The sequence below is a fragment of the Pteropus vampyrus genome, unplaced genomic scaffold (assembly GCF_000151845.1).
Source record: "Pteropus vampyrus isolate Shadow unplaced genomic scaffold, Pvam_2.0 Scaffold240, whole genome shotgun sequence".
Classification (NCBI taxonomy): domain Eukaryota; kingdom Metazoa; phylum Chordata; class Mammalia; order Chiroptera; family Pteropodidae; genus Pteropus; species Pteropus vampyrus.
In genome coordinates this window covers 2,231,279-2,248,006 of record NW_011889021.1, presented here as the reverse complement: position 1 = coordinate 2,248,006, position 16,728 = coordinate 2,231,279, and the positions used below count along the sequence as shown (strand labels likewise).

Here is a 16,728-nt window from a genome sequence, read left to right as displayed (position 1 = left end):
AGTTGATGTAATCCCACTTGTTTATTTTTGCTTTGTTGAGTTTGCTTTTGGTGTCAAATCCAAAAGCAAACGTTTTCTTCCAAGAGTTTTATGGTTTCCGATCTTAACATTCAAGTCTTTAATTCATTTCGAGTTAATTCATGTGTCTGGTGTAAGACAGTGGTCCAGTTTAGTTGTTTTTCATGTGGCTCTCCACTTTCACAGCACTATTTATTGAAGACTGTCTTTTCCCCATTGTATATTCTGGGTTCCATTGTCATAAATTAATTGACCATGTATGCATGGGTTTATTTCTAGGCTTCCTATTCTGTTCCCTTGTCTATGTCTGTTTTTATGCCAATATCATACAGTTTTGATTACCGTTTTGTAATATAGGTTGGAATCAGGAAGCGTGATGCCTCCCGCTTTGTTCTTTCTCAAGAATGCTTTGGCTATTTAAGCTGTTTTGTGGTTCCATAAAGATTTAGGATTGTTTTATTTTTACGAAAAATGCCACTGGAATTTTGATAGGAATTGCAGTGACTCTGTAGGTTGCTTTGGATAATTCAGAATTTTTAACAGCATTCTTCCAGTGTATGAGTGCAGACTATTTCTGCACTTACTCAGTTTCTTTAATCAATTTCCTAGAGTTTACAGGTCTTTCATATCTTTTGTTAAATTTATTTCTAGGTATTTTATTCTTTAATGGAAATTGAAAATGGAATTTTCTGTTTGTCTTTCTGATAATTATTAGTGTGAAGAAATGTAAATTTTTTGTATATTGATTTTTATACCCTTCAGCTTTACTGAATTTGTTTAAGTTTTTTTTGTTTGTTTGTTTGTTTTGGTGGAGTCTTTTGAGTTTTCTATATAAAATATGTCATCTGCAAATGGTGATAGTTTTACTTCTTTCTTTCCAATTTGGTTGCCTTCTATTTTTGCCTATATGCTCTTGCTCGGTCTTCCAATACTATGTTGAATAAAAGTGGTGAGCATGGGCATCCTTGTCTTGTTCCTGATCCTAGAGGAAAAGCTTTCATTTTTCATTGTTGATTACGATGTTAGCTGTGAGCTTGTTATATATGGCCTTTATTATGTTGAGGTATGTTCTCTCTATGCCCACTTTGTTGAGAGTTTTAATCATAAATGGATGTTGAATTTTATCAAATGCTTTTTCTGCATCTATTGAGATGATCATATGATTTTACTCTTTATTTGTTAACGTGGTATATCTACACTCTATTTCCTAACTTCTTAATTGGACACTTAGTTCATTAATTTGTTAGTCCTTTTTTCCTAATATAAACTTTTAATGATATGTTTCCCTTCAAGTACCATTTTTGCTGCATCTCAAATTTTGGAAAGTAGTACAGATTTTTAAAATTATCATTCATTTTTTTCCTGTTGTGATTTATTTTTTGACCCTGGAGTTAGAGAACATAGTTTGTATGATATACTCTTTGAAATGTACTAACACTTGCTAATTTATAGATAAGTACATGGTGAAGTTTTATAAATGTTCTTTAGATGTTTAAGAAAAATATATATTCTCTATTGTGTTTTGGTTCTGTATGTCCAATAAATCAAGACTATTCATTGTACTGTTTATATTTTTATGAACTTTTGGTCTGTTTAACTTGTTTTAAATCTCCCACTCGGGTTGTGCATTTGTCAAGTTTTCTCTATAGTTTTATCAACTTCTGATTTATGCATCATTGAGATATTAAGTATATTTATTTTATGTGCCTGGTGAATTTCCGCCTCTGTCAGATATTAAATACATACCTAATAAGGGTCATTATAAAATATACATAAGTCACAAATCATTAAGAATAATGATTAGCACGTAAGTACTATGTAAATGTTGGCTTTTTAAAAAAATCCTGATAGTCACTATTTTTGGACTGGCAGATCTATTCTAGTTTACATTTCTTGTGGGTGTTGATATTTTAAAATTTGTTCCTACCTTGTTTTTTACTCCATTTGTCCTATTGATTTTTTTCTCATTCATTGTATTTTTATTGGTCTTTTTTCTTATCCTCCCCCAACCCCCACCCTTACTGGTCTAGAAGTTATATACTTTATTTTTATAATTTTAGTAATTCTCTTTCATTTTAGCATATATACATAATTTAACAGTCTAAATATCTTAAACTATACAAGACCCTTAAGGAACTTTAAATACTTTCTTATGTTCTCTTGTTAATATAGGATTTTTTTCTTTTAAGCCCCACAAAATAATTTGTTTATAAAAATGACTAACCTTACTAAGCAAGTTGTTAATTTCTTTGCTTTTATCTTTACTCCATGCATCTCACATCTCCTCTCTGAAGTCATTTTTCTTCTTCCTAAAGTATATGCTTCAGAATTTTGCTACTCTAAGTGTAGTCAACACACTAGCAGCATCATTACATAACCTTGGGAGCTTTTAAAAAATATACACCCTCAGAGACCTGCTTTTAAGAAATATAGACTGTTGGGGCCCCTACAGATTTATTAGATTGAAATATGCATTTTAACCATATCACCAAATGATTCATATGCATATTACAGCAATCTTTATAAGCACTACTTTAAAAATTGTTAAGTTAGCCTGTTGATAGGAAAATCTCAGTGTTTATCTGGAAATGTCATTATTTTACCCTTGTTCTTGGTAGCTTTGCTGATTAACTATAAGTTGATAGTTATTTTTTCCTCAGCACTAGAAGATAATGTTGTAGTATCTTCTGGCTTCCATTTTTGGTAATAAGAAATTTGCTGTCAGTTTTATAGCATGATTACTTTTCAGTTTTTTATTGCTTCCTCATTTTTTTGTTATCCATTTTATTTCCTTAGACATTTCATACATGATCGTTATTTTGTTTTTGATAATGCAATGCAGCATCTAAAGTTATCGAGGAGTTTAAATCTATTTGTTTCTGTTATTCTTATGGTTATTTCCTTGTGTTTGGTGATGTAATTAAAGTTCTCCAGAGAAAGAGAGCCAGTAGGATATATATATACACCTCACCCTCCACCACATAACAAAATCTACTCCTTTTCTGATATACCCTATGTCAGTGAACAACATTGACAGTTGTCCCAATCAGAATTTGAAATTCTGTCATCTTTCTTACCACCAGAGCAAATTGATTCTACATCTTCAAAATCAAGTCCATTTACTTCCCTGTAGCCCTAGAATCTATCGTAGTCTAGATCACTGAGATCTCTCCATGTCTAATCTTATTCTTCCATTCAACATGACTCTTCCAAATTAAAACTCAATTGTCATGCTCTACAAGGTCTTTCATTAACCACCCTCTCTCTACCTTTTGCATTCTGTGTTCTAGCCACCCTAAATTTCTTTTGGCCCCCGCCCAGTGTGGGAATGCTTTCTCTTCTTTTGGCCTCTGCACGTGCTGCTGTTCTCTCTCCACAAGCTATCATATCTGAGCTAATTCATCATTCGTCAGTTCTCAGCATAAGTCAGTTGCCTCTGAAAAAGTGTTCTTCCCTGTTCCACATGCCACTTGCCATTCCCACACACTCGCTAGGGATGCTCAGATTGGCCTGGCAACTATAATAAAGACACAAAAGAGTAGGCTCTATTCATTTCTTTTGTGAAGTTTGCTCCTGTGAGATGATGTAATCTAGAGAGAGGAGGGAAATTTCTGACTACTCAAGCAATGCCAGAATTTGCAGGAATTTTGTAAAAATAAGTAGAAAAAGCCAACGGCACCAGCAAAACAAGTGAGAATAGCAGGAAACAGACTTCAAATCATGAAATAATGTTAAAAAGTAGGTTTTTATGGAGAGAAAAATGTCAATAAGCACATGTAATATAGCACTATAAGATTGTTTCTAAGACCAGTGACTTAAAACAACAGCATTTGCATGACAAAAATTATAATAAATTGAGTAGAAACCAAAATAGGATCTGCAGTATGGCTACAGTAATTTCTCAAGAATCCTTCTAGTAGCACTGTATATACTTAATAAACTCTCTCACATTCATTACTTACAATTTATGAGTTTAACTTTCAGCAAGGATACTTCTTAGTGTTTCTTTGGGTTATTTTAATATATGTCAATTATTTAGCAAAGGTTAAGTAATTTAAGAGTTAAATTACATAAAAATGAGTTCTCAGTAATAGTGTTTTTAATAGAAAAACATGCTTTTTGAGAAAATAAAAATATACACTAAACCTCAATACAAAATTTTAATAAAATAGTAAGGAAATTTGATTGTATCATTATACATACATGCACATGTGTGAATTTATACACATACATGTACTTTACAATAGCAGAAATATACCCATGTGGATGCAAAATGCACTCTAGAGAAATAGAAGCACAGGATATATACATTATAAGTGCAAACTCAATAAATTAGTTAAAATTTTATTAATAATGTGGGACCGGTTTACAAATGACGTGGCGATGGTAGCAAAAGTGGCGAGAAGAAACTCAAGACTCACCATGTGTAATAAATAAAGCTTAGTGATTCATTAAATATTATGATATTCTACAGGATTAAAACTTTCAACAGTTCCATAGGTTTTTTTTTTAATTGATATCTTTCAGATATGCCAAATATTCTAGGTAAGAAATTGCCTGCCGACATATTTTAAAGGAATGACCTTGGAAAATTAATGATTTCACTGTCTACAAAAGCTATGAATGGATCTAAAATATAATACGATCTTCAGAAATAATATTAGTCTTCCATTTTGCTATCATTTTGGCTGCTCTTTATATCTTCAAAATTTTTTCACAACTAGGGTACATATTTGTACCCTAACAGAAAAACGAACAAGTTCATAAATATTGTACATATGTCCCATTTTCTTTGCAATTACCTTAATGTGCTTTTGTGTGGAAAATTTACTAAGATTGTTAAGATTTGTTATATAAAAATTAAGTGTTCCCACCATTTACTTTCTCAGAAATTAGACTTTCATTGGGCTCTAGAAGTTTTGAGTAGTCATAGGTCATTTTTGTCATGTAGTCTCATGGCAAAAGGAAATTAGTAGAAAGATGAACATCAGTTTTACAGTAACTAAACACATGGCACCTAAGATATGGATCTAAAGATAAGCATATATTCCTACTTATTCAATGTATGTGTCCTTTAGAACTCTTTTTTTTCCTTTGATAGGATTAGTCTCATTTGACTTTAAGGCAAAAGACATCTTTTCCTTTAGTCTCAAATTTAAAAGAAAATAATGTTCATTTTAATACACAGTTAAAATCAATATTAGGAAATTTTTTTCTGAAAATCTGTTTACATTAATTAAATGTTTAAAAATACTAATCCTGAGCAAGAGTAAAAATAAGAACAGTTTTGACTAAAGAGTAAAATTCTTTCATCGTTGAACCTGAACATCTTTAAAATTTGACCATGGAATATAAAGTCAATAAGACTGGAATTCAGACTTCTGATGTCCACGGCAAACCTGAATACTCTGAGCAGAAATAAAACACACATAATAGATAATACACAACAGTAAAAAGCATCAGAAATTGATGCACCTGGATTTTGTTAAATATAACAAAGGTCACTCAGTCCTAGCTGAAAGAACACTCAACAGTGTATTGCATTGAACAAATCCCTTGGAAAGGCAACACTGGATTCCTTGTTAAATAGGCACAGACTTTTTCCCAAAACATTCAAAGACAAAGGACACATTGGAAATAAAATATGAATCTCGTTTTCATGAAAGCAAAAAGTTCTGGCCACTCTGGAAACTGAAGTCAGTCACTTGAGTTTTTGGTTATAGCTACCCCTCATGAAAAATAAGATTTCTACTAAGCAAAGCAGTATCACAACAAAGTATTTATACTCCAGCGAAGGCATTATGTAAGGGCTTTGCTACATGAGTCAAGTGAAGCCACACTCTAAGAATGGTTTTCTAGTTCTGTGGTGAAAGTGCCTAAGAGTGGGAACTTGCTGGCACGGCAAGGATCCCCTCACAGTATTAAGGCCTGTGCACGTAAGAATGGTCAGTTGAAAACACAGTAAACAAGTGATTTCTGACACTGGGCACGGCCCTTGGGCTTCTTCAATATATCTTTTAATCGAACTGTCTTTCTTCCTCTTCATCTGCTTCTTCAATGACCTGAATCTCATCTGCTTGAGGTAAGGAAGAATTCTCCGCTTGCAGTTTATTCCCATCAGCTTTACACTTCTCTTCTTCCTCTATGATTTCCTTCCATATCTTGTGGTTTTCAGTGAGGTGGTGCATTAGCTGACAAAATATTCGCCGTCTGTCTTTCCTTCTTTGCGGTTCTGTGAAATTTAAAACATATCTTCTAATTATAGTAACATGATTCAATCATTCATTCAATAAATATCTGAGTTATATTCCGGGCACTTATCTAAGCACTGCGGTTATAGTAATAAACAATAAGATAAAAATCCCTGCACGATGGATCTCCCATTCTAGTGGAAAGACCTAGATATGCAAATAATGAAGCAAAACATAAGTATGTTAGGTGGTGTTAAGTATTATGAATAAAAATAAGGGATTTATTTTTATTAAATCCTTTATTAAATCTTTTCTTTTTATTAATAAATGATTTAATAATTTAAAAATCTTTATTTTTATCCATAATACTTACAGAGAAGGGGTAAGATAGGACTGGGGAGGGGGAGAGGAAGGTACTGAAATTTCAAATGATAAATAACGTGAAGTTAAAGCAACCCTTTTTGAATATTTTATGTATTGAATGAAACACAATTATCAAAATTTTGGTGAGTGTAAATATTTTTTAGAAGCCAGTCAACTTTCCCAAAATGATACTCAGATGGTAATGGCATAAGATGGCTCTTCACTGGAAATCCCGAATACTACTCTGCAAGGGGTGCAGTCGGGTGGTGGTGATTGTGGTGATGGGGTTCTTCACAGTTATCTGTTCTGATGACTACTATGCTTAGAAAACAAAAATTATCTAGATATAATTTAAATTCTACTTTAAAGAGCAAATAACATTTTATTTACAGTTACAAAAGTGACAAATATTTTTTCACTTTCCATTTATGCTTATTAAGGGAAAGTTAATAGAGCTACACAACTATGAAATAATTTTAAAGGCATACTGATTTATACAGAAAATTGTGTGTACAGTTTGGTAATTCAAATCCATAATGCCTCAAAATTTGGTTCTCTTACAGTCAGGAAATGTATGGTATGTTTTCCTCTTTTCCCAACTGTTTCGACCTATTTCACAAGTCTAAATGAAGGGCAGATTAACAGGGGAGGAAAGATGGGGTGAGGCGAAGGAAGACAAGCCACTAGGATGCACCCACCTCATGTATTTCCAGATACAATGACAGCCCTATCATGCATGCACGGTACAGACTACGGAAGCGCTGGTGGCTGGAGGATAACACCGCAAGAGATGCTACTTTTACTAAGAATGCTTGTGTGACAGCATTAGCCTGGGTACCCAGCCCACAGTTCCTTAAAAACAAGGCTATTCAATATGACTATTTAGAAAGCAGTTATTCAAGATAAGACTACAAAGTCTGTATCTTAAAAACAAATTAAATGGACATTTTCAGTTAATAACATTAAAATTATAATATTCCTATTTCTTACTAAGATTTAGATTGTCTTCTATTTCTTCATCGTCTGTATCCAATTCTTCACCATCTTCATCATAACTTTCAGTATCATCATCCTCTTCTATCCACTGACCCGGGAGCAAACCAGCAGCATCATAGGAGTTACACAAGGGGCCCACTATGTGGGTAATAAAAGACTCTTGGAGTTTTGCTAGTTGAGGAGAAGAACGATCCATGAAGGGACTGATGGGCAAACCAAGATTTGCTTCTTCATCTCCCTGATCATTTTAAAAAGAAAAGCACATTTTTTAACTGTTGAAAAAACAACCACTGAGCTTTGCTGTTAAAATTATTTTGGTTTGTTAATAAGGAGAGTCTACATCAAAATAATTTTTAAAAGAAGCATCAATGAATATTATTCTCATTTCAACTCTAAACAAGACTTTTTTTCTCACACTGCACCAACCAGTATGGTTGATATTTAGTTAAAAAGAAAAATAAACATCTTTTAAAATAAGTATGGGCGATCTACTCAGAAAACCTAATATGTAAAATAGAAAGAAGTAGAGCTACTGTGATTGAGGTGAGGATTTGGGGCCCAGAGCCCCAACTGCTTGCCCTGTGATACCCTCTCACCATGCTCTCTGGGTTCTGAGAGCACAATTTGAGATCAGACAGATGTGGTTTTAAAACCACCCCCTGCCACCTACTATCTTTATGGTGTTGGGCAAGCTCTATGCCCAATTCATGTGTAAAGTTTGAATAATCTACTTTACAGGGTTGCTGTGAGGATGAAAAGCAATATTATGTGAAGTGTTTTGCAGTGCTGAGCTTCCCCAAATGGTACTGTTAATGTTTTAGTTCCTAGCATCTGAACTGGTGAGGGATGAATATTCTCCACAAGGCACACATTCTGCAGGCAAGATGAGCCACATACCCTTAAGGAAACCATCAGAAATTGTCCCAATGAGTAACTGTCTCATGATTAATGTCTATGACTTTTATTTTCTATGAGGAAGAAAATATTAATTTTTTTAAAGTTGGGTTTGTCCAGAAGACTCTACAATTTCATAGGTTTGGCTATTTTTTGGTGGCGGTGGGGAGGGTAGAAGGTTGGCTTTTCTAAGCCCACTGCACTTAAATGGCTATAAGAATATAAAGGTATTGTTAAAATGCAAAAAAGATGGGCAAGGTTAGAATTTTGCATCCATATCTGAAGGATGGCTTTTCTAAGCCCACCGCACTTAAATGGTTATGAGAATATAAAGGTATTGTTAAGATGCAAAAAAGATGGGCAAGGTTAGAATTCTGCATCCATATCTGAAGGATGTTTAATAGCATAAGCAGATTCAGAAGAAATTTAATAGTTTTGATGAGGGTTGACTAGGACTTTCATATAGATTAGTACATTTAACCTTCATGACTCTGCAGTAGGATATAATTTTTCTCCTTTGACATATGAATAATGAAATCTAGAAAGATTAAGTGAAAACATCTGAAATAATGTATTATTTTTAGTGATAGATTGGGAATTATAATAGCTAACATTTATTATGCACTTGAGTGTCGGGAACTGTTCTAAGACTTTACATATATTAAGGTTGTTTGGGTAGACATCTTGATCTTCCTGATCATCAAAGCCAATAAGGATTCCCAAGAAATGCAATTCCAAAGTCAAGAAGATGTGTTTGATATTTTGGAGATAGTGAAATGTTAGGCTCTGGGGAAATCAGTATACATCTATATTGTAGGGAGTCTCATAATTGGACCTCAAAAAATGGTAAAGATGCTGCAAGGTGGTAGGATTATTTTAAAGACGAGATTTTAAAACGAGAAAATAATACGTTTATATCTTTGAATCCTTGAAAACCGTTAAGTATCTACTTTGTCCCCGCTTCTAGCAGAGTTGAAAATTGGCTGATATTCTTTAAATATAATCCAAGTATACCCTGAATCGATTAAAAACAACTTCATTTAGAAATAAGCTATCCTAGGTCATAGGCTCTCAGGGTTGAAAGGGACCCTGGAATCGCAACGTAGTCTATCCTTACCTCTAGACTTGAGTACATTCAACCTACCACAATAGGCTATGAGCTATTTTTTGCTGTTTTAAATTTTAGCAGCAAAGGCAAAAAGAAAATACTAAAACCAGAGCAAATGAAACAATTTCTGACCATTTTTGGTCAAAGCAACTAAAATATTAAACATTTAATGCATTTATCCAAATCTCAAAGAGTAGTGTCTTCAGATGGCAGTTCTTAAAAATCCCATCAATCTCCTGTTTCAACTTACCTGCTCATAAAACTCATTGACAATACCTTCTGTCCATTTCAAATGCAAGTCCCGAATTTTTGCTGGGCCATTTATATCTGCCAGTTTGATGCACACCTGGCATACTAAGAGGCGATCATTTTCATTACTCCATTCTATACCATTACTATTTACATCATTGGCCTATTTTGGAAGAACAGAATTATTTTAGATTCTGAGGGCACAGGAGTTTTGTTATTGTTTGTTTGTAGCAAATTATCTTAAAACAGTTTCCTATCCAAATGACAGGAAGGAATTTCAGTAAATGCTTCTTTTAATCAGTTGTGCCATAACATTGGACCTCTATGGTTTAAAAGTTTCCCTTAAATTTGAAGTGTCATTATAATTTTGTTTCAGTGGAGACAGAGACTATAAAAACCATGGGTTTTTGTATTTTATAACTGTGGGTTTCAACATTTCTGATTACTATAGAGAATTATAATCTAGATATGTATATATTATATATATGCACAAAATCAATAAATCATATAAGAATTGTAACCATTTCTACCTCAAAAAAGAACACTTAAATATCTAAGGAGAAACTGCCTCTAGCTGTGAAAAGCAATTATGTTATAGCTGAAAGAACACAGCACAAGTCTTACTTAGAGGCTGATCCCTGTGGTTTTAAATCCTGACTCGGAATTATTTACTAATTTCACTGTGCAACACTGCAAAAATTACTTAATCTCCTTGAGTCTCACTTTCTTCATCTATAAAATAGGAAAAGTAATACCAATTTAGTTGTACTGACATGAGGATTATTAACAAATGAAAACTGCCTAGTTCATAGTAAATGCCAAATAAGTGCTAAGATTGTCATTTAATTAATAAGTGGTAATTATTGTTATTAATTAGGCAAATTACTATGCCTTTCAAGAATTCAAATTTCCTCCTGTAAGAAAATGAAGTGAATGGACCAGATCAGTGGCTTTTGAACTTCAGTGTGATAGTAGTCTTTGGGCACCAAACCCTTTTGTCAAAGGAAAATTTATGCAGACCACCACTACAGAAAACACTTAAAAGGAGAGCTCTTTTTATTGTAACTGTAGGTCTAGAGACCCACACATGTGGAATTTTCTGAGAGACTATAGAAGTCTTTGAGGAACACAGATTAAATGGCATTGGGTTAGATAATCTTTTGCCTGTTAAAAAAAAAAAAAAAAATTTCTATTACTCTGACTTAAGCACTTAAATGAATTATTATTAAATAAAAATAAAAGTTAATAGAGCTACACAACTATGAAATAATTTTAAAGGCATACTGATTTCTCACTGACTTTTATAAGCATTTCATTAATATCACATCAGCAACATATATAGGGTCTCCTTCCAGAGGGTTCGATCTAGTACTCCTTTGTTCCTTTGTTCCTATAGTACACCTTCCTTTAGGTCATGAATGTCATCAAGAAAACAACAGCTCCCTACCAATACAGGTGGGTATCCTTCCCTCTGGAATCTAAAGCAGTGGTTCTCAACTGTTTTTCACCCCAAATGTCTAAGGGATAGAACACACTCCATTTACTACCACTGTCACATGAGGGCAGTGATTCTCAATTTCCTAGTGAATGTGAATTCTCTGAGGGCGGGGACTTGACCTATTCTTTCCTTATTCTTTGTTCACACAATGACTGCACATAGTGAGCAAGCTTAATAAATAGTTGTTCAATGAGTGCATTACTCTCAAGTAGAGGGCACTTCTCTCTCATACCAGCCAGTTCAATACTGATATAAAGGCGTAACAGGTGTGGCAAAGCAGCTATAATTAGCTTCTTAGAAGCACATCTTTAATTTCACAAAGTGCCTTACTTGGCACTGTACAACACTTTCTCAAATCTGCCCCTAAAAGCTTTTGACATAATTGGTTTGTCACTGTATGAGAGTTACAACAATACAAGTCTATGTGTCAGAGAGGAAATGTAGCAAGCAGTAATATTAGGGTAAAATAAAAATTTTATTTTTTAAAATATTGGCATAAATATTATCTTACACTAGATATTATGACTTCATGAGTAGTATTCTAACTTAATATTAAAAAATACTTTTATCAGTAACACCGACAATCATTTCCATTCTTTGAAACTAGGCATTAATTTGCATAACAAACCTTGGCATTGAATTCAGCAAGGAAATCAAAATGCTTTTTAAGATCTGTGGCAAGGATTGCTTCAATGACTAAAAAACGAAAGCGCTTGAATTCCACATGATCAAGATTAAGAAGGAAGTTGTATTCTGAGCTAGAAAGATATAGATTCCAAGCTGATGCAGCATGATGGTTCTCCAGAACAGATCTGTCGTTGTACAAAACTGCCTAAAAAGAAAAAAAAAATGAGGTAGACATCCTAAAGATATTAAAATTTTAATTAAAACAGAGTTAGGATCAGGTTGGAAGAACACAAACAATGAGTAACTACTGCATGCCAGGCATTTTAATACCTGTAAAGAGTTGTGACAGTTTTATTAACAAATAGACTTAAGTATAAAGAGGATAACGTACACCTTTCCAGCATGTGCAGCTGGTCAGTGAAAGGGTAATTTGTCTCCAAGATGCATCTTCTTTACAAACACCATGCTGCCTCCCAAGAGATGTAAAGTAATATCTGAGGTTTACTTCATTATTCAGTAAACCCACTCAGGTAAAGCCTCTGTTAATAAAGTACTTGGGGGATATCGAGCAGGCTTAGGGCTACATTTCTCTTCTTTAGCTAGCATGGAACCTAGGGTGGTGGTGACTGAAAAGAAGCAGGAGTACAGGGTGAGTCAGAGATCCTCGTGTCTGAAAAAGACATACCCTATACTTCTCTCCGGACACAGTGCCTGGGAGTAAGAAGTATGAAATGGTAACAGCACAAATCCTCTGGTTCAAGTGATTTAGAACTATTCACTTTTTCTCCACCTCACTTGAGTGGAAAACCTTCTATTCTCTAGGGCTTTGGAATACAGATTTTCAAAAACCACTGGATTATAGAATTTTTAAAGCTTCTTCCACCAAGCAATTAAAAAAATTTATAAGCATGGTAATTTATTAAAATCTTTTTTAAAAACATTTGTTGTGGAATATAATGTGTGCAGAAAAATGACAAAAACATAGTTTAACAAATAAAGAGCAAATACCCATGTAACTAACAGTCCTATCAGGAATACAACATTGCTGACTCCTCAGAAGCTTTCTCTATACACCTTTCTGATCGCAGCCCCTTTTCTCTCCACAAAGGTATGCAGCCCTAAATATGTTCAGTAGTTTAGTTTTGCCTATTATTGGATATTATATACAAGGAATCAACTTGTTTTTTAAATAAAATATTGTTTGACTCCCCCATCCCCACCATTTTGTTTGTTTATTTTTTCAAGGTATAATTGGCATACAACATTATATTAGTTTCCAGTGTACAACATGATTTGATATTTGCGTATATTGAGAAATGATCAGCATAAGTCTAGTTAACATCCATCACCATACATAGTTACAGAATTTTTTTTTCTTGTGATAAGAACTTTTAAGATCTTTCTTAGAACTTTCAAATATGCCACACAGCATCAACTATAGTCACCATGCTGTACTTTACGTCCCCAGGATTTATTTTACATTGGAACCTTTTGACTCTCTTCACCCATTACAGCTTGCCATTGCTATGTATATTATTCCATTGGGTGAACAGGTAGCACAACACTATCCATTCTATGTTGATTTGGGTTGTTTTCAATTTATATCTATTACGAACACATTATAATCTATCAATTATGCTGCTATGAATAATCTTATAGATGTATCCCGGTACATGCATTTGTATAGGATATATACCTAGGAGATTTTACGGAGTTGTAGAGTACGTAGATCTTCGGCTTTACCAGATAATGTCAAACTGTCTCCTTAAATAGTTGTACCAATTTATTCTGGCACCAATAGTATATGAGAATACCTTTGCTCCTCCTCAACACTTCTTTTGTCAGACTTATAAATTTTTGCTAAATTGTTGGGTGCATAATGATCTCTCATGTTGGTTTTAGATAGTATTTCCCTGATTACTAAGGAAGTTGTTATGGTGAATGGTCATTTGGATTTCCTGCTTTGTGCCTGTGCAAGTATTTTGTTCATTTTAAATTGAGTTGTCTTTTTCTTACTGACTTCTCTATATATTCTGGTTTCAAGTCTTTTGTTGGTTATGTGTATCACATATACTCCGTGGCTAGCCTTTTTAACATTCTTAATAGTATCTTTTAATGAATAGAAGTTCTTAAATTTAGTGTAGTATAATTAATTCATCAATAGTTTCTTTTATGGTTAGTTTTTTCCTTTTCTGTTTAAGAAATCCTTGCCTTCTGGGATTTGATGTTTGGTTACACTGAATCTATAAATCTATTTAAGAGGAATTGACTATCTTAAAATATTGATGCAATCTGTAACCATGGAATATCCCCATTTGTTTTTTAAAGTACATAAGTTTTATAATTTCCTCACAAAATTTACATTTATTTCTAGGTACTTCATATTTTTGGATGCTATTAATAGTAAATGCTACCTTTTGAAAAATAATTTAATTTTCTAATTATCTTCAGCTATAAAGGTATAATTATTTTTATATATTGATCTTTATCTAACAATCTTGCTAAAATTTCTCATTCATTTTAATAATTTATTTGAAGATTTAAATTTTTTTCTACCTGCACAATCATATTATCTGAGGATAATGATACTTTAGTTTCTTCCTTCCTAATCCTTGCTCATTTTAATTCTTTTTCCTAACTTACTAAACTAGCTAGACTCTCTAGTATTATTTGAATAGCAGACAAACTTGTCTCGTTATTGATATCAGAAAGCATTCAGCAATTCACTATTAAGTATTGTGATGTTTTGCTTAAGTTTTTTTTTTTTAATGATATCCTTTATCAGATTAAGAAAGGTCTCTTCTACTCCTACTTTGCTAAAAGTTTTTATTAGGAATCAATGTTTTATAAAATGTTTTTCTGTAGTAATTGAGATGGTGAAGTAATTTAGAACTTTAATCTGTTAATGTGAGAATTTCATTAACTTTTTATCTTGCATTTCTGGGATAAATCTACCTTGTTCAAGGTTATCTTTACTAAATATTACTAGATTAAGGTTTGATAAAATTTTGTTTAAGGTTTTTACATCTATGTTTATGAGTAAGATTGCCCTGTGAGTTTTCTTTTTTGTATTATCTTTGTCAGATTTTAATATCAAGGTTTGTATAGTGTTAACTAACCTTTTTTTCATTATTGTCACCTAACAAGACTTTTTTTTTAGTCTTGTTAGATAATTTTTCCTAATCATTGTCTCATGAAATTTTAATACAACAGATATAACATATTTGTCTATGTACTGTGCTTTGAACATAAAAAGAGTTAAGATTTTCTGCCCCCCCAACCAATTTTTAATGAGCAGAGTAATTATAAAAAGAACTTCCACAGCCAATGCTAAAGGTGAGAAAAATAAAGCTCACCCTTGTTTTCATAGAGCTTCCTGTCTAATAGGAAAGAAGGGCAGATAAAAACAGAATGCAATCTCAGTTAAGATACATATTCTGAGAGCTTAATTTATTTTATGTATTTTTTGTGAAAATTAGCTATAGTCTAGATTTAAGCATTGATACTTTACACCATTTAATTTTTTTTATACCACTTGATTTGAAGCAATGATATGATTTAAACCTTGAAATGGGCTATACAAAGTCTAGAAACAATCTAAGAGCCCATTAACAGATGAATGGATACAGATGTTGTGTGCATGTATATAATATTAAAGGTTATCCAGCTTTGCGAAAGAAATCCTGCCATTGTGATGACATGAATGGACCTTGAGGGCATTAAGCCAAGTGAGATAAGTCAGAGAAAGACAGGAATTTAAATAAGCTGAACTCATAGAAACGAAAGTAGAATGGTGGTTGCCAGGGGGTGGGGGAATTGGAGAGGTGTTGGATAAAGGGTACAAACTTCTAGTTATAGAATTAATAAGTTCTGGGGATCTAATGCACAGCACTGTGATTATAGTTCACAGTAGTGTAATCTGTACTTGAAAGTTGCTAAGAGACTAGATCTTAAATGTTCTCAATATACACAAAAAAATTATGTGACATGAAGGAGGTGTTAGCTATTGCTATGGTGGTGATCGTATTACAATATATGTGTATCAAATTAACACACTGTACACCTTAAACTTATACAATGTTGAATGTCAATTATATTTCAATAAAAAAGGCATTTCACACTAACCTTATTACAACTTTATGCATCATAAATCCCAAAGAGAAAGCATAAGCTTCAAAGACTCCCTAAGGGGTCACTTTACATTTAATAGTGATTTGACTAATTAATGCTCAAATCCAATGAAGATTGATAAACTATGAGAATAGCTTTGTTCAGGAAGAAATAATCAAACTCCCAACTCAATAAAGCACAATGTGGAGCTAGCTGACTTAATTAGCTGGCAAGATCAATGAGAGAAATGAGTAAATTCAGAATTCCTTTACCATCCCAAATTACCCTTTGAAATTACCAAAGGAATGAATATAAAATAGGGGCCAAAAATCTGAATATTGGAATCTAGATATAATCACCACAGTAAAAGTGGTCATAGATTGAAAGAAGACCAACTAAGTCATGCATAAGAAGGAAAAACTCACCTGGAGAATAAGTGGAAAGAGTCTTTAGCAGGACTCCAATAAACTCACTACCTCATAGCTGAGTGGAATCAAGAAGGAATCAAGGAGCAGTAAGTAGGAGGCAAATGTCAGTTAGAAAGATACTGGATGACTGCACATAGAGCAATAAGCCAAGCTTAAACTTAGTGAGAAAAACATTCCAGGTAAAAGAGATAATGAAGCATACCTAAGTGGGCTTTTACTGAGCCTTCTATGACAACCAGAGAAAGA

General features: G+C 33.2%; 1 protein-coding gene across 1 annotated transcript in view; it reads right to left on the bottom strand.

The window, feature by feature from the left end:
• Nucleotides 1-4,228: 4,228 nt before the first annotated feature.
• Nucleotides 4,229-16,728, bottom strand: part of PDE3B (phosphodiesterase 3B) — a 159,082-nt gene continuing 146,582 nt past the window's right edge. Inside the window, exons 13-16 of the mRNA XM_011374176.1 lie at nt 11,946-12,149; nt 9,821-9,982; nt 7,563-7,806; nt 4,229-6,250 (exon numbers count right to left, since the gene is read on the bottom strand). Of these exons, the coding sequence (XP_011372478.1) occupies nt 6,036-6,250; nt 7,563-7,806; nt 9,821-9,982; nt 11,946-12,149 (825 nt within the window). The 3' untranslated portion in view covers nt 4,229-6,035. The remainder of the gene's footprint in view (nt 6,251-7,562; nt 7,807-9,820; nt 9,983-11,945; nt 12,150-16,728) is intronic.